The following is a 25,526-nucleotide window of genomic DNA, read 5'->3' as shown; positions in this document are numbered from 1 at the left end:
TCTTTTATTTGGGCACAAATTAAGAATATGGATACTTTCTCCAGACCAAATTACTACCTTTTATTGTCAAGATTTTAGTCCAGTGCTGCTATAAAGTACAATTTATGAAAAACAGTTTAGAAGGGAAAATTACAGAAATTAAATTCTGGATTGGAAATACTGGAATATTGGAAAGGGTATAGGGGTAGAAGATAGTTACCTAATAGGTTTTAGTTAACTTACCCAATAACACTATTAGAAAGGAAGTATTATTTGGATTCCAGAGAAAGAACATATTAAAGTCAAAGTTATAAATGTTTTAAGACAAAATTCAAATCTGCTTCTGGAGAATCTACAGTCTATATCCTTTTCTCTACAATATTCTGCTACCTAAACTCCATAATGAATTTGGTAATACTGAACATAGGAAACATCCTAGCATAAATACATTCAAACTTCACTATAATACTCACCATAGACTTATATTCTGTCCTATCTGAATTAATCAGGGCAATGAACACAAGTTTCATGGATTGCAGACAATAAAGATTTGTCACTCACATCACAGTCCAATGCAGTTCAGGCAACTCTCCTTGGTAGATTTCCTCGAAGAGGTGACTCAGGGATCCAATCTCCTTCCATACTATGATACTGCCATCCTAAACTTGAGACCTCCCAGGCATTCATGGTAAGGGAAGTGAGAGGTTAGACAATCAATGAAGTGGTTTTATGACCAGTGGAACACATAATTTCCACCAATATACCAGGGTGTAAACCCAGTCATATGGACCCAACCTAAATGCAAGGGAGGCTGAGATATGTAGCCTTCCTGTGTGCTCAGAAAAAAAAAAAAGAGAGAGAGAGAGAGAGAGTGAGAGAGATCAAATCTGGAGAACCCATAACATTATCTCTTCTACACTATATAAGGAAATTTACTTCTTCATGTAGCAAAAAGACCCTATGAATATTATGTAAAGGTCGAGGTCAAGTTTATGCCATGGAACACTAGGTTACCACAGGAGGAGTGGAAATGTGCCGGGAGAGTTGCAGGTTTTGTGACAGGAGGCTTGAGATATCAGAAGAAAGTCTACCAGAATGTTAATGGGAGGAAGCCAGGCAGACAGCCCTGAATATCAAATGACCCCACTAAGGAAAATACAAAAAAGGGAGAAGTGATTCAATAAGATCAGATGTCAAGCGCATGGAGAGCAGGAAAGAATATGGGTAGAGTAATGGGTAGGAGAAAATGGTTTAGGATTAACAGTATGAAAAATATCATAGTTGGTGTTGTTTACTGTATTTAAGTCAGTTTCCAGGTTGTTAATCCCCATAACAATCTTATGAGGTAAGTTATAGTATCTCATTTGATAGGTGATGAAACTAAGGCCCAGAGTCACACAGCTACTCAGAGGCAAAGCTAGAATCTAAACCCACGCTAAATCTGGCTCCAGAGTCTATGCTTTAAACTTTATAGTTATTGCCAGTCTAAAACACAAATCCTGCTGAATTTCCTCTTTTAAGTGATACTTAGTTTATGACATAGAGGCAACTTTTCAAAAGAAAATGTAAAAGGCTGGATGTCAAAATTCCATGTACTTTATCACCCACTGATTCATCAGGCTATATTGGGCCTTTCTTCCTGATCTCATTTTCTTCTTGCAAGGTGATTATTTAAAAGGCTAAACAAACTGATAGATACCTTATCCATCACCCTGCTTACAGACCCCTGCCTTTGCCATTTCAGATCAGAGGAAATGCTACTTCTAAATTTTTCCAGAGTAGGAAGTTCACAACTTCCTTTGTAATTTGTCTGAACATTTCATACTCTGTAAATAGAGTAGATATATGGCATCTGGAATGTAAGGGAAATCTACACTACTATCTCAAAGATGGATTGACAAATCAACCTGGGTGTTGTCTCTTTTTTTCTCCATTTTATCTGTCCTATATGCAGAGTTTTTGCAGATTGGAGAAGAAATTACTACTTTTTTCTTAAGAATCTTCTTCCTTGGCCCATTGTGGTCTTCTCATCTCTCAAGGAAATTTTGAATAGACCCTGAAAGCAGAAATAATGTTGCTAATATTTACTGACCTGTAAGGCAGCACTGACCAATCAGGCATGCATATCAGCCAATCAGCAGGGCCACAGACTGTAATGTAAGCAAGAAGTCCAGTTGTCTTAGTACTGAACAACTGAATATCAGGCCTGCTCTTAACCTTGTGCTGTCGTGTTCTGGCAGGCATGCAAAAGGAGATTGTAATCTCCTGCATATTCCCCCTGTGCTAACATATACACTGAGGGCCACATATTAGCTCTCTCTGTGTCAAGTGCAGGTTAAAATCTGAGGTTTTTTGGCTTTCTATAGAATAGTATTACTTGCACTTCAAACACTGCTGATTTATCTGAAATAGCTGATAATGATTTCAGTGATTTTTTTTTGAGATTGGTCTATATTGGATATGTTTCTTCTCATTTTAAAAAAATCATTAAGTGAAATTAACTTGTTCTGTAAATTTACCATATGGCTTAGTGAAATATTAGCTCATCTTCACGAGAATATTTAGTTACCACCTATTCCACTATCTAGGTGTATTGCAAAAGATGGCCCCTTTTATTATGAGAGTGTAAATCCCAATCCCAGCATCTACATCCTGGCTCCTGACCTCACCTGCCCTTCTACCCATCATTTCTTATACCCTCAGCTATAACTTTAGATCTTTGTGCCACAGTTTAAGTCTGTCTCATTTTCTTCTCTGCTCAGTGGAGTTGGTCATCATGTGAAAAAGACCATTGATTGTCCCCTGTACTTAGTTCTCCCCTTCTTCCTTTTAGCAGTAGAACTCCAGATTTGGGAGGGCATATGGCCAGTCAACCTCTCTTGAAAATTGCTCTGGCTAATGGGATGTAAGCAGAAATGATGTGTACAAACTACTTGGTCAAAACTTTTGTTTTTTAATAGGAAACAGTGGATATGATGCTGGTGACACAGCTTCCACCATACAGATGAGGACAACACTGTGTGGAATGGGGCTGTTGGGGAGAAAACATTTTTCTTTACCCTTCAAATTTCCCCTGGCTTGTCTAAGAGTTAAATGGACATGAGACAGATTAATAGGAGAAAAATCAAACAAAAATTTAATAAACTGTACACCTCCTGTATACATGGGAGAGGCCTAGGAAAACTAAGTCTCTGAAATGGCCAGAGCCATACTGTAAATAGCTCCAGCTAAAGAAAAGATGTTGGGAGTGGAGAGTCAGTTATGGGAGGTTACCAGGAAAAGCACAATAAAGAAGGGTAATGTTGTTAAGTGGATTTAAATCCATGCCTTCTCCATTGATAACAGTTTCTGGAGATTTTAGAGTTATCTTGGTATAGCCAGGGAGACACTTTTACAAATGGAGATTTCCCTTATACATGTAAATATCTCCTACAAAAGGGTAACTTCTATTTGGTTTTAGGAACTTCTATTATACCCACAGTTTCTTAAAAATAACCAGCTTAAAATAATCAATATGCTAAAGAGGTATATTTCGGGGTAGTAAAGTTTGCTCCCCAAAGGGGTTCCTGAAGACCTCATGTAGCAAAACCACCTATCTACCCTGAACAAATTTCATTTTTCTTGACTTTATGTGAGATAGAATTAAAACTTCTTTCCTATTTTAGCCACCCATTTGGGGGTGTCTTTGTATAGGAGCTTCATCTGTACCTGACTAATACATCAGAATATAAGAACTACTTGAAGATTATTTCTAGCTTAAAGGGCAACATATTGCCAAATAAAATGAGCTGAATAGCGGTCAAACCCACTGAATTCCTAAGCCCTTTGCTGTGGTCTGAATGTTTGTGTCCCTCTAAAATTTATATGTTGAAACCCTAATCTCCAAGGTGTTGATATTAGGAAGTGGACCTTTGGGAAGGGATTAGGTTATAAGGGCAGAGCCCTCATGAATGGGAGTAGTGCCCTTACAAAAGAGGTGCCCTGACATCTTCCACCATGTGAGGATAAAACAAGAAAGCTGTGACCCAGAAGAGGGTCTGCACTTGACCATTTTAACACCCTAATCTTGGATTTCCAACCTCCAGAACTGTGACATATAAATTTCTGCTGTTTATAAACTACACAATCTGTAGTATTTTGTTATAGAAACCCAAACAAACTAAGATACCTGTCCAATTTGGACTGAGCACTTTTCTCTAGGATTAGAGTCAAAATATTTAGCAATTCATACAACAAAGGCCAACCAATCAGAATAGTTCTGGTAATGACTTAAATCAACAAACAGTGGTTTATATGAGTCCTGCATTTCATTGAGAAAAAGGCGACTGGAATTAATTGGGCTAAGAAAAAGACGATTAGAAAGTGACCCAATAAGCCGTAACATTGAAATGAACTGAATTCGAATTGCTCTGTTCCAAGGATCAACAGTCTCCTAGGTGGGCAGTTCTTATTGCCCTGAAGTCTTCATTCTTGAGGATCTCAGAGAGAATAGTTTGACTTTTAAATCCCTTCCCTCAACTGAAACCATGAGCTGGGATAATCTACCAGCCCCACTTTAAGTGTTATTTGCATATATTAAGAACAATTCCCTCTTAAACTCTTTGGGCAGAGAGTGCAATACCTGGGGTTTGTAACAATGGGAGTGAAACCCCCAGGTGATGAAAGCCTATCCCTTATACTTTTTGGCTCCCTCCCTCTCCAACAGTAGCCCCTATCAGGAAATAGGAATGTATTACTCCCATGCAGGTTTTTATACTTCTGCAGCAAATATGAAAAAATGTTCCCACCTCATAATATAAAGGTGGTGACTACCTTGGAGCCTGTGATTATTTTTTTGGAATGCTTGAAATATTTTATGAAACATTTATAAACTTATGAAATATGTTATGCTTTATAATATAATTAAATATTAATATAGCGACATTAAAGAGATGCAGTCAAAAACTTGAAGTGATTTTTACAGTAGCAAAAAATAAAATGAACTCAATGGGTTACCTAATTTGTTATTAATAGTTTTGTATGATGTCACTATCTACCAGGTTAAGGAAATCTAATCACTTTAATTTTTTCATGTATATCTTACTTTCAAAAACTGCTAACAACATTGGGTTTTCTTCTGAATTGTTTCCACAACCTATGAATAACATAATGCTCCAATTGGAGTCCACTGCTAACTATAACACCAAGTTTCCTCACAAGTACATATTCTATTCTTCCCTTTTTATCTTGCTCATTCCAGGTCAAGTTTGATTTAAGTAACACTAGGAATGCAGCATTATTTTATTTCTGTTGGCTTTACTTGACTGTTTTTTAGGTTCATCTCTATAAATATAGAAATTTCAACTATCTTGACTGAATTTTATTTTTCAACTTCTTAAGGAAGGAAAATCCTGCAATGACCAGATCACTTCTTAACAAAGTGATGAAGTTATTATAGGTATAAACAGTAGGCCTGGGTTCCTGAGGAAAATATTAGAAATTTCCTCCTATGATAATTGGTTAAAAACTAGGAATGACAACTACGGCTTTGTCAAAATCTTATCACAGTCAATTGATCTAACATTCCCTTCTGTTAGGATGAACTCTGAAAAAGAAATCAATTAAAATCTAACTCAAGAGTAATGGATGCATCTTTGTGATACACTCAGTATATAGAGAGAAAAGTGATCTGGACTTGACTACAGTGAATTGTGTGCAAAGATAATTAAAGGAATTGGCTTACCAATTCTCATCTCTCCCAGATAAACCAAAGTTAGTTAGTGCCTTAAGATAATACAATAATAAACCAATAGGTACTTCAAGGGCCTGAAAGTGATAAAGTACTTCCCAAATACTAATTCAGGGGAGGAATCCAGAGGTCTAGAAAAATCAACATACAGTCCAAGGGGTGTGTGTTGAAAGAAGGTCCTCAACAGTAATTAGCCAGTCTTATTATTATAATAATTATGTGATTATGAAGGCCACCCCTACCCTTACTCCTTTTTATCACTACCTGACACTTCCTTTCTTCTGTCTCCTACTTCCTGTTTCTCATCCCCACCCCAGCAGTAGCTGCCAGCAATAACTTAAGCTCCTCAAAATGAGCAGCCTGGGGCCAATTCTTTCATTTACTGTACTCTAGGGCAGTGGTTCCAGATCAGCAGCAGCAGCAGCAGCAGCAGCAGCAGCAGCGGCAACCTGGGAACTTAATTAGAAAGGCAAATTATTAGGCCCCACCCCATACCTACTGAATGAGAAACTCTGAGGGTGGGGTCTAGTAATCTCTTTTAACATGGTTTCCAGGTAATTCTGACGCATGCTAAAATTTGAGAATCTCTGTTTCAGGAAAGAGAATTCTTAGAAGTCTGAAATGCTTAAGGACCTCAAGTGAATCACTGATTCTCAAGGGACCTTGAAAATTCTTTGAATTGGAAGGAAGATCTTTAATCTTCCAAAGAATCAATCTTGGTATTTTATGACAAAACTCCAAAGGTGGATATTTTTGAGAGCACTTACTAGATCCAAGTACTATGTTAAGTACATATCCTGTTATGGTATCAATAATCTCATTTTACAAATAAGGAAACCTAAATTTAGAAAGATTAAGTAATTTGCACTGGGTCATAAGGTTATTAAGTGATGAAGCCAGAATTCTAAGCTTTGTAAGCTGGCTCTACAGTACTGCTTGATTTGCTGGTTCTGTGAAAAGGGGTAGCAAAATATAGCTCTAGGCTAAAAATTTTTGCTTGGATTTTTCATTCAGGAAGATTGAAACTTGGCTCTTTCTTGTACCTTGGGCTTTTTGAATTATCTGCAGAAGTTAGCATTTGTTTAAATTTCTCAGTGAGTGCACTCATTGTAATTAATAATATTGATTTAGCTACTGAGTCCATACTTTGTTAATGTACTAGTAGTTGTATTTTAGTATTATAATCTCATGGTGCCATGGAAATAACTTATAGTGAATAAAAAGATATGTACATATGATACTGTGTTTTGTTCCTTGGAAGTTTTTATTGAATTATAACAATAATATATGTTGTTTTACAAATAAAGATAATTTAAAAACTGAATATATTTTCAAACAAAACTTCAGTTCATGTGATACTCAAATTGGAAATATAAGCAGTAATTTATAAATGGATGGGGAAGAAGTATATGTTGAAATGATGTGGTTATAATGTTTCCTGGAATTTTTTTTTTGAGATATACGATTACTATAAAAATACATGCTTTCATATTAAAAATCAAAAAGTCAGATCAAAAGTCATATTCATAAATATTTTTAAAAAATCTCAAAACTTTAGGTGCTTATTTGGTCCTTTACACAAGAAAGCAATCTCTACTGTCATTGTATAGAGGCATCATAAGTCAACTTAACTTCTACTTAGAGGACATGGTTCTACTACATTCATGGCAAAGGCCATTAAAAAGCTTTTTTTTTTTTAAGTAATGAACTAGTTTAAATGGAAACATGTCTACTTGTTTTGATAAAATATTAAAGTCTAGCTATAATTAGCACTAAGCACTTCAAAATAGATTGTGGTTTAAATATTAATAATTGATGTGGCATATACCTTCTATAAAGAAAGTGTTTATACATGTTTCATTTTTACACATGGACATTTAATGTCCAAAATTTATGCACCAAGAAAACCATATAATGCTCTGTGAAAAACTGTCAACACCAAAACATTTGCATCTGGCAGGAGTTGATGCTGGGAAAGAGGAAAGGATATCTAATCAGTTTTTACTAAAGGGGCATCTATGTCTGTTGAAAAGAAAGTCTTACCAAGCAATTAAAAATGCTTCATATTGAAAGATCTAATAAAGTGCCCCCAAAAGAGTCAGAAAAAATAAATGCAATTTAATAAAAATATCATTTGACATAAGAATGCATTAATTCCCCCACTGTGCCAGCTAGATGAAGTGGGAAATACTCAGCTGCCTTTGTTGGGACAAACTCAAAACTTGGATTAGGTCCTCCAAATGAGTAGATGACCTCTGAATAAGATGATTCAGTAGGCTGCTTTAATAATATACCATTACTCCTACTTGCCTTGGAACAGAAATCACTCAATTTGGAGAGACTATGGGTGAAACGCAAATTTGACACTTGCAGAGATTTAGTTTTCATTTGCTTTGTAATGCATTACCGATAGCAAATTTACCTCTATCTTTAGGAATAAAGATGACATCCTCCATGAAGCTTCTTACATTTTTCTGTCTGCTATTTCCAGTGTCATGTATCTGACATATGATAACCACCCTTTATGAACTCTAATGTTAGGGGAAAGATTTTATTCGTTCTGGGTGCCCATATGGCTATTCTTGACCTACTTGCAAATGTATGACAAGATATACTGCACATTCTCTTATTCTGACGTTTCCATTTCTGACATTGAACACACCTTTTAAGAATAAAATAATCTTTATTATGTGTACCTAGGCATCAGAAAATTAAAATTTAAAAATCCACTTGGCCTCATTTTATATGGATACCTTATTGCCTGCCCTTGAGGTATTATTAACATTTTATATCACAGAAAATATCTTTTTAATTGTGATTTTCGTAGCTAAACATTGAAATCTTGAAGCATTTTGTTTCTTTGCAATCATCTTTGTTAGAATAAAAAAATAGTGTTGATCAAAATGTTGTCTTAGTTGTTACTGACAGCTGTTAAAATGCTGCTAAAAATATAGTGCCAACTACTGAAAAGCTAACTGCTCTTGTGAAGTCCTAATGAGAAATTCTAAATGAGTTTTTCATCAAGTTCAACAGAGACTCTTATGTTTCTCACACCTGACCCACTGGACTGTTTCACTTTTCTGTGGTTGTTATTGCACATAATATCAGAGAAACAGCCCCAAAGCATAGTCCTAATGTGCAAACCATGAATTTGTTTATGTAAGATTAGCACAGTTATTTAAAGGTGATGAATTTCCTGTACTAAACAAAGAAAAAGAGAGAAAAAGACAAGAAATTGAAAATATCTTTATTTTTATTAAAATATACTGCTCTAAGTTCCTCTCCCCCTTTTCAACTACTGTACATTATTTCTAAATTGAGAACATCAGTGTAGGCACAGTGAAATCTGATTTGCTTCTAATAATATGGCACACTAATTGTGATGCATGTGCTGTTGGGTGTTCTGTCATCTCAAAATCTGGCCATAGAAATGTATTAGGTTTATGTATTTTTATTTAAAATGACCACAAAAGAAATTAAGGTAGATAGATGAATAAACAGTTAGGAAAACAAATACAGAAATAAATGAATAACCAACGCTAATAAAAATATTCCAAGTAGTCTAGAAAATTGAGTTTGGTCTATTTTGGATATTAACAAAAACCCTGATATGTTTTGTATTTATCTTCTGGTCCACAATTTTTTATTTGCTTGCAATGTTTATAAACTATAACATGTGTGTTTTGCAATAAACAAAGAAAAAATTCTATCTTATATTATTCCCCTATTTATCTTCTCTCTCCAATACCCCCCTCCTCTCTCATTCTGACTCTCTCTTTCTCAACTCTTTCCAACAGCTGGTAAGAGATGGGGGGGTGGCAGAAAAGAAAGCCTAGCTTTTTAGAAAAAAAAAAATGCCAGCATGGCTAGGCTTATTAATGAAGTTAACTATGACCAAATGCTTAGCCTTTAACTTCTAAAAATTATTGAATACAATTAAATTATATTATACCTAATGGTCTTTACTTTCTTGTTGCTAAGTAAAGATATAGAGAGGTAATTAATACATTCCAAAATAAATTCAAAAAGATTTTTTTGGGGGGTGGGTAATGATTTCATGGCTTAAACAACTCTAAGCTAAAAAAGAAAAACAAAAAACAAAAAACAAAAAAAACAACTCTATGCTTTTTTCTTCCCCCAGAGTCAGCTGTTTGAAGAAATGGGATTAGCATCGGGGAATTAAGGGGTGGCTCTGCTAAAGCTAAAATAAAGAGCAAGGGAGAATTTTTTCCAACACAAACTTAGATGATATTAGGCTTTGTATCTGAAGTTATATAATAGAGGATGTGATGTCACACATGTAAATTGCAAACGCTGAGTCTTGCATTTTATGGTGGCAAACCTCAGGGAGTTTGACACTAATGGGATGAGGTAGGGTGGTGTCCTAAGGTACAGTGACTGTGAACGGAGAGTGATTTATTGTCAAAAGGGAGATAACTATTGCTACTGCTTCAAGATTTAAGAGTATTTGGCAGCTGTAAATTGTCTCTATTTGGAGATGAAGTTCCTTTTCTGTTCTTTTCCTTTCTTAATTTTATTTTTTAAAAAAACACATTTTCATCCTCTTGCAAAGAGAAAATATACTTATCTAAAAGGGTGAAAAGAACAAACTTTGTTGAGACAGCTTAAAAAACAAGCAAGTCATGACATTTCTAGGCGCATACTTTTTTAAGGTGACGGGGCTCTTTATTAACAAGCATTGGCACAAAGAATATTCCAAACAACTAGAAAACCCTGCATCCCCATATTTGATGGAGTCTCTCAGGGGCATCACTTGTGGGGTGATTCCAAGCAAAACAAGTGTCACCTTCTCTTCAGATGAGGGAGCCACAGATATTATCCTGGAGGTGTTCTCCCTTAGGGTGGCACAGGACCACCTCTTGTCTTACAGAGAGCAGAACAAAATAAAGAGAAGAGGGAAACTTAATTGTTCAAACGTTTGGGCAAATAGCTAAATAACTTAGATAGCCCCAAAGATTTGCCTATTAATAATTGCAAGATCCCCACAGCGCTTCCAAAGGATAAGAGAAGCTGCTATATATGGCCATATGACCCCCCACCCCACCCCCAACTATTTTGGTGTGAAAAACTTTCAAAAGAACATTTATATACGCTTAAACACTCAATCTTAGTTTTATAATACTAAATGGTTTTTCAGGCAGGGAAGATAAAAAATTGAGTATGGACAAGAAAAAAACACAGGAAGAAATCTAAATTTCTAAAATGTTGCACTTATAATAACCTACTTTACACCATAGTCTGATCCTTCACAAGTTCTCTGTAATGGAAATTATTGATTAAAATCACGGTAGACTATTTAGGTAAAGAATGTTTATGGTAAATCATTTTTTAAAGGGGGAAAGAATAATTGATACCTAATTTACTAATTTTGTAAACAGAATTTACGTCATATAGGTTACCTTACCTAAGAGTTTTCTCTAACACTTCATTATGAAAAATTTCAAGCATACAAAAAAGTTGAAAGAATTTTACAGCAAACACCTGTCTACCCACCAACTATATTCTACCATTAATATTGTACTTCAATATACACATGCTTCATCACATATCTATCCATCCTTCTGTGTATTTTATAAACCCGCCAATGTCAATCCATCTTATTTTTGATGCATTTCAAGAATCAGTTTTTGCAGTCAGGACACTTGTAATTAATTATTAATATGTTCATTTTGAAAATATAGTATTTATTATTTTGATTTCGCTTAAAATATAATACCTTAAGAACTTCACATTCCCTACAAAAAAGGGAACTGAGGCAAAAGTAAAAATTCCTCCTTCTGCCATCTAAAAACTGAGTAGTGCCAATACTCAGTGGGTGTGGGTGATGGACCCAAAGCTCTATATTCGGACATCGGGAATGTGGCTGAAGAAAGGCAGTGATTGTTTTAACAGAGCAGCTCCGAGTTTAACACAGTTTTGTGTGGGAAGAGATTAGCAACTTTCACAGCTATTTAGTAAGAAAATGGGAAAGAACCCTGAAAAGTATGGGGGGGGGCGGTTAGGGTGGTGGTCAATAGATCCTGTAGGAAAAGAAGTGCTAAACTGGGAAAGGGGTATGGGGGGGTCAGTTCGCGGGGTTTAAAAAACTGAATCATAAAGGACAACAAAAAGGGAAGCCTGTAAGGGGTAGTGACTCTATTCCTCCCCCCCCAACACACACAATTTTCCACCAAGGGTAAGTGTAACGGTGCGGTGGAAGAGTCTGGAGCTGAACCTATATCTCACACACGTGAGTGAGCGTGAACCCGCGCGCGCGCGCACACACACACACACACACACACACACACACACACATCCCCTGATGGGGGTGATCTGTGTGGCAGAGAGTGGCGGACGTGGGACTTCGGGAAGGCTCCGGAGTCCGGAGGCAGCTGACTGCTCCGCAGGGCAAAGAGAGTGAGAGAAACCCGGGATCGCGGGTCACAGCTTAATCTTCTGCCCCTCGCAGTGCGCCCGCCTTCGCGGCTCGGTCGCCCCCCTTTCACTTTCGCGTCTGCGTAGGTGTCTGCCCCGGCTGGCGCGAGGGCGCGGGGGCGCGCGGGGCGGCGCGGGGGCGCGCAGCGCTCGCCGAGCTGAGGGGGGAGGGGTCCTGGCGCTGGGCCCCTTCCTCAGCTTGCTCTGCCCAGGCACCACCGTCCGCATCTCAGCCGCTGTCAGAGCGAGGGGACCGGTCGCGGCCGCCGCTCCTCACCAATCTCCCCACACGCCCCCACGCGCAGCCACCGGTCCTTCCTCGGCGCCCCCCCCCCACGTTGGGGGTGGGGCAAAGGCGCCGCAAACTCGAGAGAGGTGGAGAGGAGCAGCCTCACTGGGTGGGCGGCAAGGGAGCAGGAAAAGAAACTTTTCACTCCCGCCCCCCGTGCGTGGTCCCCAACTCGTGCCGCCCCCCGCGGCTGGGGACTGCACCTGAGGCCGGGGCGCGAGCTCAGGCCCAGACTTCGGGAGGACGTGGGAAGTGGTGGAGGGAGGGTTACGTGCATTGGGGGTTCCGTTTTCCCTCCGCCTCCTTGCCGCCAGGGGCCAGGGTGAGAGGGCAACCAGCCACTGGCGCCCCCATCCCGATTTCCCACCAGCCGGCAGCCTCCTCCCGCTGCTGAGGGTGTGACCCGGGGAGGGGGCCGCGGCGCCGCGGGCTCCCCCTGCGGCCACCCCCTCACATACACACAGACACACACGCTCCGCCGCCGGAGCTGTCACCGGCCACCCCAGGCCCGAAGAGGGGGCGCGGAGAGCCGCGCTGCGGGGCTCACGCGTGGAATCATCCCGCCGTACTTCCCGGCTTCCAGGGCCGCCGCCGTCAACGCCCGGGAGACCAGCAGCCCCGGGAGAGGGGCCCGCTTGAGGCCGGGCCGCCGCTGCTGGGGGCGGGCGGGCGCCCGCGTCCCCTTCTGCGCGATTTGGCGCTGCCGCCTCTGCTCCTCCTGCGGGGTAACAACACTACTGATCTATTGCTCTACCCACCGTCAGTAGGGCCACTGCCGGGATTATCATCCTCTCCATCCTTACCGCCGATCTGCTCATATTGGACTTGCTGGTGGTGGCGCCGGCGGCGGCGGCGGGAGTCTCGCTGCCCTCACCCCCACCCTACCCCCCCCCCGCCCCGCGCCCCAGCTTCCCCACCATGTCCTAGAAAAGGTGAGTGCAGCGACAGTCACTTTGCGCTGACAGCGGCGGGAGGGGGCCCGGGGAGCGCAGAGGCGGCCCTGGGGAAGACAGGGTCCGCGTAGAGGGCGCGGGTGGGCGAACCGAGGTGGGCTGTGGGCAGGAGACCAGGTGCCCGCCGGGACGCCTCCGGGCAGGGGTGCTGGGCGAAAGGCGAGCGATCGCAGCGGTTGTCCCTGCAAAATCTAACCTACATTTTGCAAGAAGCTGAGATCCAGGGCAAGACCGGCCCTCCGTAAAGGAGGTAAAAACTTAGTAAAAGAGACACGTCCATTCCTTTAATAATGAATAATTTGTCAGCGCAGGCTGAGCCGCCGCCTCCTCGCCTGACCCGGCGCTAGCTAGGTTCCGGACTCCCCTCGCTCCTGCCTGCCGCCCGTGCTCGGCCCGGTGCGATCGACGCCAGGCTGCTTGCCTGGCCGGGAGAGCGCGCGTGACGGCGGGCCCCGCGGGAAAGTTGGGACACTTGGCTGGGACTCCCGGCTGCAGGGTCCCGGGGGCCGCTCCGCGCAGGGGACTGCTGAGCACCGGAGTCGCCCCCGCCGCCAGGGAGTTCCCTACCTGGAGCGGCGGCGAATTCGAGTCTTCCTGGGTTCGGGGTCTGGAATCCCGAAGCTTAATTACTGTAAAGAGAGGAGGGGCCTTTGGGCACAGACAGGTTGACCACCACCCCCCCTCGCCCTCCGACTTTGGCGGGTGCGAGGCAAGGGTGAGGCGGGAGGCTGCACAGCTGCCACCACCGGGCTGCGGGTCGCCGAGGGCCGGGGGACCAGATTTAGGTGTGTACGTCACTGGTGCTGACTCGGGGCCAGCCGGGAGCCCAAAACGGAGGCTCAGACGCGGAGTCTCAAAGTCCTTAGAAATCAAAGTTAAAGAAGCCCTTCCTTTTGCTTAGTAACTACAGCGTTTGGGTGGGCGAGCGGAGAGTCGAGGTGGGGGCGGTTGGAGGGAAACCGAAATTTCTTCTTGCAGACACTCGATCCTTAGAAAACACTGATTCCTTCCCCTCCTGTGTGTTTCTCCCAATTATGTGCCCCCTCCCACCCATTATAAAGAAGTGAATATCCTCGATGGTAAGCTTTCAAACTGAGCTAGTGGAAAAATCCAATACTAAACTAATAAATGCACCAACAAAATCATAAAGGGGAGCAGCAGCTCTTGACCCTGGCACTTTTTTTTTTTTTTTTTTTTGATGGGGTGGGAGAGACGCTGCGTTTAAAGGGCTTTGGCTGCACTGAAATCACCCGCTTTTCCTGCACGGTTAAAACAAGGAAATTCAAATCGAGTGGGAACGTGATCCTCTTGCTCGCTGGCAGCGACGCTGCGGCTGCTCGTCTGAGAGGTAACTCGCAAGACCGAGGAAAGGGGCGGGGAGAGGAACCTTAGGGGTCGGGTAAAGCCCACTAGGAGTCATCCCCTGCGCGCGGACGCTGTGGGCGGTGCCTGGGCCAGGGCTGCCGCTCACCTGGCGCTGCAGGTGGAGAGCATGAGGGACCAACACCTTGACTGGATCTGGGAAAAACCGACTTCTTCCGCGTCACCACACTTTTCACGTCTTTCCAGATAGCCTGAGGTCAGCCAGGAGGAGAGTCAGGTGGGCGCGAGCAAGTTTGGGGCAGTCGAGCGAGAGGGGCGGGGGGCAGCGTGTGGAGGGTGCCTAGTGCCCAGTGTCGTAGCTGCCGCCAGGCACCTCAAGCACCCGCCGTGGCTGCGGCTTTAAGGGAGCTGCCGAGTCTAGGCTGTGTCGCAGCAACTTTGTATCAGTCATGTCGCCCTCCTGGTGACTGACAGCCGGGATTGTCCAATGAGAAACCCGCCTGGCCTGTGCGGCGTGGAGACTTGCTTCCCTCCGGGCCAATAGGAAGGGCTCAGGGGGGCGGGATAGCAACCTGAACTTTATCTGGACATGTGACCACCCCGGCCCTGGAGCTGGCCCACTCCCCCTCCGGGCTTTCGCCCGCCCTCTCTCCCTCTCTCCCTTCCCACTTCGCCAGCCCTGGCCCTGGCCCTGGCCCTGGCCCTGGCCCTGGCCCTGCCCCTGCCCCCGCCCCCTCCTCTCCGCCCCTCCGCGCCCGGGGTGTCATTGGACCGGGGAGACGCAAGCCAACTTCAGGCTGCTCGGAGGAAGCCCGAGCAGTCACCTGGGTGCAAGAGCGTTGCTGCCTCGGGCTCTCTCGCTGCAGGGAGAGCGGCACTCGCTGGCCTGGATGTGGTTGGATTTAGGGGGTCTCCGCAGCAGGGGTGTCGTGGCGTTGGCGAGCGCTGCAACAGGTAGACGCCGAGAGACGGACCCCGGCCGAGGCAGGTGTGTAGGGGTGCGCCGCGGGGCGCCGCTTGCCGGACTCGGCTTGCGGCCGCGGCGCGGGAGCGTGCACTTTGCAGGGAGAAGTGGCTGCGTAATCCGGAGGCACAGTCAGTATGGTGCTGTGTGCTTGTTGTTTTGTTTTGGTTTTCCACTTTTTACCCCCTTTGGCCGCCAGAGGACTATTTTGGGAAAGTTTGGCCACTTTGGATAAATGCCCTCTGACGAGCAGCTTTCAACCGCCTTTGGCAGTGGGAGGTCTACCTCCCTTCTCTTTCCCCAAGGATGAATTTCGGATCGTTTTCCTTCTAGAATTTTTTTTAAAGGACGTTTGAATAATATTTCTTTCCTCTATCAATTGCGGAAGCACCCAAATCTTAGCTGGAAGTGTAGTGGATAAGGGCAGTTGAAGGAGATACAGATCCTGATGTAGCCTGTAAAAAGAGGGCTCTGGAAATTAGTGCATTTCCCGTTCCCTAGTATTTATAAAACTCTTGAGAGAGGCTAATGCTTTCTGTGGCAGCAGCAGGAATTCCAAAGGCAGGGGAGAAAGGATGAAGCTTCTTTAGGTGTCATCCGTACCCTACTATACTGAACTTAGGTGCATGGCCTTTCCTACTGAATTTTAAAAGACTGGGTTTAAATCATAATGGTTTATGGCACCTTCAGTTTTAACTGTTTATTATAACCTGGAAGTTAGAAAAACTTTGATAGACAGGTTTTGAAAGCGGTGAATTTCTAATGCACTTAAATTGCTTTTTAACATTTGTATGGCCATTTCTTTAGGTGCTGTTATTGATGGTATTTACATAGTAATGATAACAGCGTTCTCCATCTGTGAAGTTTTTAATTTTATGTTTGAGTTCCATGGCACACTATCGTTGAAATGCCTGAGGATAGAAGTTTAAAAAGAAATACAGGGGAGCTTTTTCCTTTAAGGGAGACGTAGTTTGGCTTGGGGATTTTGGAAAGATCAGGTGGCTCAGTGAATTAGGTGAGTGAACAGAAATCAGGTGTGCTCAGTTCTAACTGGTTCTTCCGCTCTCTTAGGTGACCTTGGGCAGGTTTCTATCATTTACCTCATGTATAAAAGAGGAGAACATAATAAGAGTTCTGTAGTAGGTATGACAGAAAAATAGTTATATATAGCAAACTTTCACAGCGATGCAACCAGTGAAAATTGTGAAATTCTTAAGGTTCTGTCTTTTAAGATGCCGTATTATAGTGAAATAACTATAGAAAATATGTTTTAAATGGTACTATGTTTGGGGGATATTAAAAGTGAAAGTGTTTTCAGACAGAATACAAATTCACAAGAATCTTTGTTAATATTCCTGAAAAAAAAAAAAAAACACCGCTATTTCCTTATGGAAAAGCGCAATTTAACACAGACTGTAAAACATAAAAATTTTAAAGTCAGGTTTTTCCTTTACCAAAATAGTGTTTAAGAGCATATGAATGGCTTAAGGTAGAACTTTTGTCAGTGCTTTTCCTTACTTTTGTGAAATTTCCTTTATGTTTTGGGGGAGGCCATTTGCATGAAAATTAAAGGGTCTAAATGGTTTTTGTCTTTGTCCCAAGAGAGCCTCTTACAGTTTCTGCTGTAAGGGAGACAAGTCTGATTTTATATAAGCTAGATATGTATACATGAAGTGCCTGCTTCGTCATCTAGTTTAGTAAAAAAAAAACTTTCCCTTTACCCTCTGGGTATTAAGTCCTATGAGGAGTATAATCATCAACTAGTATTTTCAGTATTTATTAGTACAGGTTAACTGAAATTCTGCTCAAGCCATGGTTATTATGCCATTTCCAAAAAGACAACCGGGCTTTCCTGGACTACATAGGAAATAAATGCCTAACCTAATCTATTTGTTTACAGAGAAGACTGAGTAAATAATGGGAACTCAGCATAAAATATTTTAATACTCCTAAGTTTTTTAAAACTCTGATCTTTAAAAATGTTTGCAGTGGAAGCCATGCAGATACTAGATGTCCTCTATTTTTTTGTGCCTGACAGTTGCCAACCTTTATTTACTTTGTTGAGAGGTGCATTTAAAGTTGGTAGATGAAGACAGTACCTTACACAGAACTAATTTAGATTTCAGCAAAGCCTTTTGCAAATTCTTTAATGATAGCCCTGTCAATAACATGGTGAAATACAGGCTGTTTTGTGTTATTGTTAAGAGTTCAAGGCTAGCCAAACAGGACTTGGAAAGTTGTGATCAGCTGCATGATAGTGATAAGGTGCTTCCTTGTAGAGTGCTTTAAGATTGTACTTGCCTGCTATCTCCCATATAGATTCTCTTCGAATCTTCGTGTAGCTTTACAAGTCTGAGATTTGGTTCCTGCTTTAGGGCAGAGTGATGAAAGGCATCCCTTAGAATATTAGTAGGTGTTGTGGAAAAAGGGGGCAGTGGCCAAGTTATTTAGGGGACGCTGGAATAAAAAGGAAACAGGTTTCTGCACTGTAAAACTTTTCAGAAGTTTAGCATGCAGATTTGCACTGTGAAACTTCAGAAAAGCAATAAGTGATCATCTTTTCCAAAAGAACATTTGGAGGTTGGATTTTTGGAAAGGGATCTGGAGATAGGGATTCTCCTTTCAGACTGTTGCTTAGGGTTGGGGTGGGGTGAGGGGGAGTGGAGATGAGAAAGGAAGCTGTAGGTGGAAGAGGGGGAGGCTGGAGACTTTGGATGTCTCTGTCAAGGGGCCCTAGGCAAGGGTGACCTGCAGGCATTAGAGTAGAGGGTTGTGCAGTTTACTGAGATACAGAATGTGGGTTTATGGACAGGGTTCAGGGCGGGAGATGGGGGTTGCTACACAGAAGATGTTCAGTTTTGAGCATGAATTGACATGTTTCTTGTGTTTAATGAATTTGGACCTGAAACATCTATACCTTAGATGTGCATCTATTCAAGTTTGGTATGGGGAGGACAGAATATTCTTAGGTAGAAGTAGAAGCACAGAATGCTTGAATTTGCAACCTATGGTTACAGCTAAATGGTTTTTCAGTAAAGTAGAAAAGGTCAGTATTAGCAGTTTAAAAGTCCCATTTCAATACATATATATGTGTATGTGTATATATATATATATACATATTTCAACTTGTCTTTTATCCACACTAAATTTTTTGGCTGGCATTACCAGATAAACACCTCAACTGTTGTAATTTGATTTATTTTCCCCTGTTTTGTGTTGACTTGTGATTAGGAATTTATAGAATAATGTTCTTTAAATAAAAGGTTCCATGCTAGATTTTAGTGTTCACAAATTGTTGATTATATTATAAGAGCTAACATTTTTTTATTTGTACTGGGCTATCTGCTTGGGATGCAGTGGTGAAATTAACAAAGTTTCTGCCTCCTGAGAACTTAAAATGTAGTGTAGAATACAGAGAAGTAAGAGATAATTAAAATAACTTAGACCATTTAGGCATTACATGTCATTATAGAGCCTTGTGATATCTATTGCCAATTTATTTAGTAGAGCCATTCTGTTATTTTTCTGTGTTAATTACTGTAAGTTCTGTAGCAGAAGGACTTCCTAGTCTCTTTTCCTGAGGGGAAGCTAGAGGGAATGGGGGTAGTGAGTGGCCAAGGGGGAAAAGGATGAGAGGCCTAAAGTAATATTGGTGTACAGAACTGCAGAAACTTCATCAGACTTTTATCTGGATCATGGATTGTTGACACACCTGAAAGGATTTGAAAAATGCATACATAATGATTTTAGCAGTTTTGTATATTAAATTAAATTTTTACTAAGAATGAGTTAATTTTCTTTAAGGTAGGTTTCTTTAGAGTGGTGGTTCTCAAAGCAGGGGGTGTTTGGCAATGTGTGGAGACATTTATGGTTGCCACAGCTGGATATGGGGAGTGCTACTTGCACCTAGTGGGTAGGTGTCCGGGATATTGCTAAACATCTTACAATGCATAGGACAGACTTTCACCACAAAGAATCATCAGGCCCAAAATGTCAGTAGTGCCAAGGTTGAGATACCTTGGTGTAGAGAGAGACCTGGGATCAAATTCCAGCTCTGCCACATAGCTATGTGGCCTGTGCCTTGGTTTCCCCAATGTATTATTTGGATACTACTTTAATCAATCTTATAGGGTTTTTAGTGTAAATAAGAGGCTCATAATGTGGCATCGGATTATATAGTACATAGGATTATGTAAATATAACACAATTATTTTGTCTGTGAAATAAATTTATATAGAGAGCCAGTGGATATGATTGTATATCTAAAAAAAAAAAAGAAAAGAAAAAACCTGTGGGCTCCCTGAGGATGAGGACTGTGCCTGTTTTGTTTATCACTACAGATTCAGTGACTGGTTGTAGGCCCAGGATGTAGCACGCACTTGGTAAATATTTGTTGAATGAATGAACACATAAATTGTCAGGACTCATCTCAAACTTCCGTCATTTACTGCTGAAAATAAAACTGTCTCTGCTGGAAGTCTTTATAGCACAGGTACCACTAAGTAAGGATGCATGTCAAAGTCCCTGCCAGCATTGAAATACGGAGAATCTAGTGCTGACATTCCCGAGCTATCATACTGCCTCTCTATGGAGCTATGGACCATCTTAATTAATCAGGATACATGAATCTTTACTTTTCAAAACTGACATTACGTTATTCTCATCACTAATCCATTTTCAGAAAATCTTATTTTTTAAAAAAATAATTCTTAAATTATTTTTCCTGTGATAATTCACTGGATAACTTTAATTTTGTATTGAGAAAGGGTAACATTGATTGTATTTCCGTATTGTTTTTAATAAAGCCATGTATTAGATATGGAAAGCAGCTTCCATATGCTTGAAAGACTCCAAAGGTTTTGGAGTTAGAAGATTTAGTTTTAAACCCAACTTCATCACTTACCACGTCTTTGACGTTGGGCAAGTCACCCACATCACTAAGCCCTTCCTTTCCTCCTTGCCTGCCTCATCAGTCCCCAGGATTACTCAGAATATTAAATAAGTTAACATTTGTAGATATTCTTTGCAAATCTAAAGGCTGTATTATAGCAAACATGTTACTTTTATTTAGATGCAAAATAATTTTGTGTGATTGCTGCTTAAAGTCTAGCTTCTGGGCAAGTTATATAGTCAGTACTGTTAAAAAGGTAACAATTTTAATGTAACTAGAACTAATGCTTATAAGTAGAATATGTATGTATCACTTAGTAAATGGAATTTTAGAATGTCTTCTAGAGTAATATTGCTATAAATGACTCTAATTCAATTTTTTAATATAAATTTATTTGTTAGCTATGGAGACCAAAGGCTACCACAGTCTCCCTGAAGGTCTAGATATGGAAAGACGGTGGGGTCAAGTTTCTCAGGCTGTGGAACATTCTTCCCTGGGACCTACAGAGAGGACCGATGAGAATAACTACATGGAGATTGTCAACGTAAGCTGTGTTTCCGGTGCTATTCCAAACAACAGTACTCAAGGAAGCAGCAAAGAAAAACACGAACTACTCCCTTGCCTTCAGCAAGACATTAATCGGTCTGGGATTTTAACATCTGATATTAAAACTGAGCTGGAGTCTAAGGAACTTTCAGCAACTGTAGCTGAGTCCATGGGTTTATACATGGATTCCGTAAGAGATGCTGACTACACCTATGATCAGCAGAACCAACAAGGAAGCATGAGTCCAGCAAAGATTTATCAAAATGTTGAACAGCTGGTGAAATTTTACAAAGAAAATGGCCATCATCCTTCCACTCTAGGTGGTGTGAACAGGCCCTTGAGATCCTTCATGTCTGACTCTGGGAGCTCTGTGAATGGTGGGGTCATGCGTGCCATTGTTAAAAGCCCTATTATGTGTCATGAGAAGAGCCCATCTGTTTGCAGCCCTCTGAACATGACATCTTCAGTCTGCAGCCCTGCTGGAATCAGCTCTGTGTCCTCCACCTCTGCCAGCTTTGGCAGTTTCACAGTGCACAGCCCTATCACCCAGGGGACTCCTTTGACGTGCTCCCCTAATGTTGAAAATCGAGGCTCCAGGTCACACAGCCCAGCACACGCCAGCAATGTGGGCTCTCCTCTCTCAAGTCCATTAAGTAGCATGAAATCCCCAATATCCAGCCCTCCGAGTCATTGCAGCGTAAAATCTCCGGTCTCCAGTCCTAATAATGTTACTCTGCGTTCCTCTGTGTCTAGCCCTGCAAACATCAGCAACTCAAGGTGCTCTGTTTCCAGCCCTTCCAACACAAATAACAGATCCACGCTTTCCAGTCCAACTGCTAGTACTGTGGGATCTATCTGTAGCCCTGTAAACAATGCCTTCAGCTACACTGCTTCTGGCACCCCTGCTGGATCCAGTGCAGCCCGGGATGTGGCTCCTAGTCCAGACACACAGGAGAAAGGTGCTCAAGAGGCCCCCTTTCCTAAGAGTGAGGAAGTAGAGAATGCCATCTCCAACGGTGTGACTGGTCAGCTTAACATTGTCCAGTACATAAAACCGGAGCCAGATGGAGCTTTTAGCAGCTCATGTCTAGGAGGAAATAGCAAAATAAATCCTGATTCCCCATTCTCAGTACCAATAAAACAAGAATCAACCAAGCATTCATGTTCAGGCACCTCTTTTAAAGGGAATCCAGCAGTAAACCCATTTCCATTTATGGATGGCTCATATTTTTCCTTTATGGATGATAAAGACTATTATTCTCTATCAGGAATTTTAGGACCACCTGTGCCCGGCTTTGATGGTAACTGTGAAGGCAGTGGATTCCCAATGGGTATTAAACAGGAACCGGATGATGGGAGCTATTACCCAGAGGCCAGCATCCCTTCATCTGCTATTGTTGGTGTGAATTCGGGTGGACAATCCTTTCACTACAGGATTGGTGCCCAAGGTACAATATCTTTATCACGATCGGCAAGAGACCAATCTTTCCAACACCTGAGTTCCTTTCCTCCTGTTAATACTTTAGTGGAGTCATGGAAATCACATGGCGACCTGTCATCTAGAAGAGGTGATGGATATCCAGTTCTAGAATACATTCCAGAAAATGTAACGAGGTAAGTTGGTTTTTTCCTTCTTTTTTGAAAATGATGGCTTTATAAAATGTTGAAAAAGTATTTATAATTGATAAATTTAAACACGTTTCCGTTGACTGTTTTACATGTTTTCAGCGTGGTCATTTAGTGCCCCCTCTTTCCTTGTTGGTATAATGTTACTGCTTTTTTGAAGTAGAGAAACAAAAAATCTTAAAATCTTTTAGAAAATATTTGTGTTGATTGTGAAGGAGCATATATGGGCATCCCCTCCCCCCTTCCCCATTGCCTGTTGTAGGTGTTTGGGAAAAGTTTTTTTTCTCCTGCCTGTTACTATATTTAGCAGACTAGTGTTAGATTATTTTTTTCTTTAGCTGTACACTGGTTTACTAGAATTGTTTTACATTTGTTTCTTTGTGGTCTTTTTCTTAGCTTTTTTTTTTTATTCATCACCTCATTAGCTGTGAAATATGGAATTGAACCCCAAATCTGTTACCCACAAGCTCTGTATCCTCTTTGTCCTTTTCTGGGTAGGTTAGTTGTATGTAAGTCATGGTTTTCAATGCAAATAAATCATTTCCATAACTGTTGAGGGCTTTTAAAGACTCAGCACATCTAAAATTACTAAGTGGACAGTCTGGCTTTCTTACTCCTCTTGGAGGTGAAATAGGTCACTGCAGTTTTGAGTTGGTATAACTTTTAAGATCTGCAAGAAGACAGACTTCACTTACTGTAAAATATCTCCTGACTTTCCTTTTTGCAGATAGCACGTTGTATATATTTAGGAAAAAAACAAGGAAGAGGCTTTCGATATGACTGTAAAGGGTGGTTCTAAGTTATACGACGAATACTTGCATTGGACTTTGCTTCAGTACTGTTTTTATTACATGGTTGTGATAAATGATCCCTTTATGGAACATATAAAGAAGAAATGTCCTAGATATAGTTCTTTCCTTTGGCATTTAGGAATATGTGGGTTTGTCCCTTAAAAACTTATGTCATGGGAAATATGTTCATCCCATTAACAGTATAGGGTTTACATGTATTTCTATATCTTTTTCCTTCTCTTATGAGCCAAAAGCTAAAACTTTAATTCGTGCATTCTTTTCCTTGTCATTGTTTCAAACCTTGCTCCTCTGGCCTTTATGGAAGTAAACATTCCATTAAAGGATACGTTATTACAGTTCTCCAGTCTCCATGGCATGAATGATCATATTCTGATCTCTTAAAATCTGAACCCTAATGCAAGGTAGCTTAAGATTGCATGGCTTTCATCAGAAACAAACTCAGCATGTGGTCTCCTGCTAGTGCATTGTTTTACTTTTGGAGAAGGAAATTTTGCACATGATATCGATATTTTTTTAAGTGATGTTTTTAGTGAATTAGTATGAGGGAGTACAGCCTAGTAGTTATGGGCATGGCTGCCCGGATTGAAATCCCAGCTTAATTGATTTGTGTCCCTGTGCGTATCCCTTCATCTCTGGGCTTTTAATTTTCTCATCTGGAGGAAAAAGAAAAAATTCTATAGTACCCATCTCAAAGGTAGTTAAGAGAATTGAGTTAATTTTGCGTATCATCTGGTATGCAACAGGGATTCTATACATTTTAGCTGTGACTGTTAACATTTGATTAGCACAATCTTTAGCTTTCATATTCTTTAGTTTTGTGTTTTCTTATATGAAATTACAAAAGAGTTTAAAGAAATATTTTATACGTAGTTGAAAGAAATATTTGTTGATAACTTGTTAAATTCTCTTATTTTTTATGGTTGGGCATGCATCATACATTTGTCACTACATATTTATTTGCTTTTATAGTTTTGAAGGCTATTGCTTTGGGTAATGATATTTCTGGTAGCAATAGTAGAGGTAGAGTAGATAAAATCATTAGTTCTCTGCTTTGTTTTGTTCTGTATCCTATTTCTGCTATTTGATTTGTATGTTTTACACTCAATTCCTGAAGCCCCTCCCAATGTTCTAGTGACCCATAGCCTTAAACATATTAATATGAATCAGTGACCTTGAGCCTACTCTGCATTTGTGGGGCACTGGAGGTGTTGTTCAGTGTCTCTTCTGGAGTACTCCAAAATTCTTTACATACGTGTTAAATATAGTCAGAGGGGGTTCATTTTGTTTACATACAGGTTGGTATTATGCTAGTTAGGGTAAGTTTCCCAAAAACTTTAATAACAAAGCTTTAATGTTATGAAGTCTTTTACAGCGTACTGATTCTTGACAGCTTTTTCTGGTGAGTATTATTCAAACCAATTTGTTTTAGGAAAAGTTTTCAATTAGCAATAATCGCACCTCGGATAAACCTCATTGGCTACGATACTGCCACTGTGCAAAGCTGAAACCTATTTGTTTTGATCATTCTCAGAATAAAGGCTTAAGGACCGGAAGATACTTAGGTATTTTTCTAGATTTCAGTCCCCATGTTATAATATTTAATTTAACCTCAACCATACTTCATCACCAGTCTCTTATTATTTAGTGTCTTTTGGATCAAAATCCAGCCTTTTGCTCTATATCTTAATATGGGATGATGATACCCCGTTCCGGGGGATGTGGAATATTAAAGAATTACAGGTTGTGGAGGATCAAGGTGGTGTGTGACTGTTCCTAGGTTTCGTAATAACCTTTGTCTTTAGATTGAACTCTAAACTGTTTGCTAGTAGGTCTCAAAGTGTTGTTTGGGATTCCTGAGACCCTTTCAAGGAGGTTCATGAAGTGAAAGATCACACCTCGGTAAAAGGTCCACTCAAAATGGAGGATAGACCAGTGGCTTTTAATGTAATAGTTTATGAAAAGTTCACTAACATGGTTTCA

At 41.0% G+C, this 25,526-nt stretch overlaps 1 protein-coding gene and 1 pseudogene across 4 annotated transcripts in view; one reads left to right on the top strand and one right to left on the bottom strand.

Annotated features, from left to right (window-relative positions):
* Window positions 1-13,118: 13,118 nt before the first annotated feature.
* The window catches only part of NR3C2 (nuclear receptor subfamily 3 group C member 2), a 332,631-nt gene continuing 320,223 nt past the window's right edge, over window positions 13,119-25,526 (top strand). The window contains exons 1-2 of one of the 4 annotated variants that reach the window (XM_027599952.2): window positions 13,119-13,363; window positions 20,964-22,722. In XM_027599952.2, the coding sequence (XP_027455753.2) occupies window positions 20,966-22,722 (1,757 nt within the window). In that variant the 5' untranslated portion in view covers window positions 13,119-13,363; window positions 20,964-20,965. Of the gene's footprint in view, window positions 13,364-14,065; window positions 14,170-14,853; window positions 14,985-15,407; window positions 15,696-20,963; window positions 22,723-25,526 lie in introns of those variants that run through there. The other 3 variants (XM_027599953.2, XM_027599951.2, XM_027599950.2) reach the window with 3 other exon arrangements.
* LOC113925999 lies at window positions 24,834-25,049 on the bottom strand (annotated as a pseudogene).

The sequence above is a fragment of the Zalophus californianus genome, chromosome 2 (genome assembly GCF_009762305.2).
Source record: "Zalophus californianus isolate mZalCal1 chromosome 2, mZalCal1.pri.v2, whole genome shotgun sequence".
Classification (NCBI taxonomy): Eukaryota; Metazoa; Chordata; class Mammalia; order Carnivora; family Otariidae; genus Zalophus; species Zalophus californianus.
This window is presented reverse-complemented; position numbering and strand designations above follow the sequence as displayed.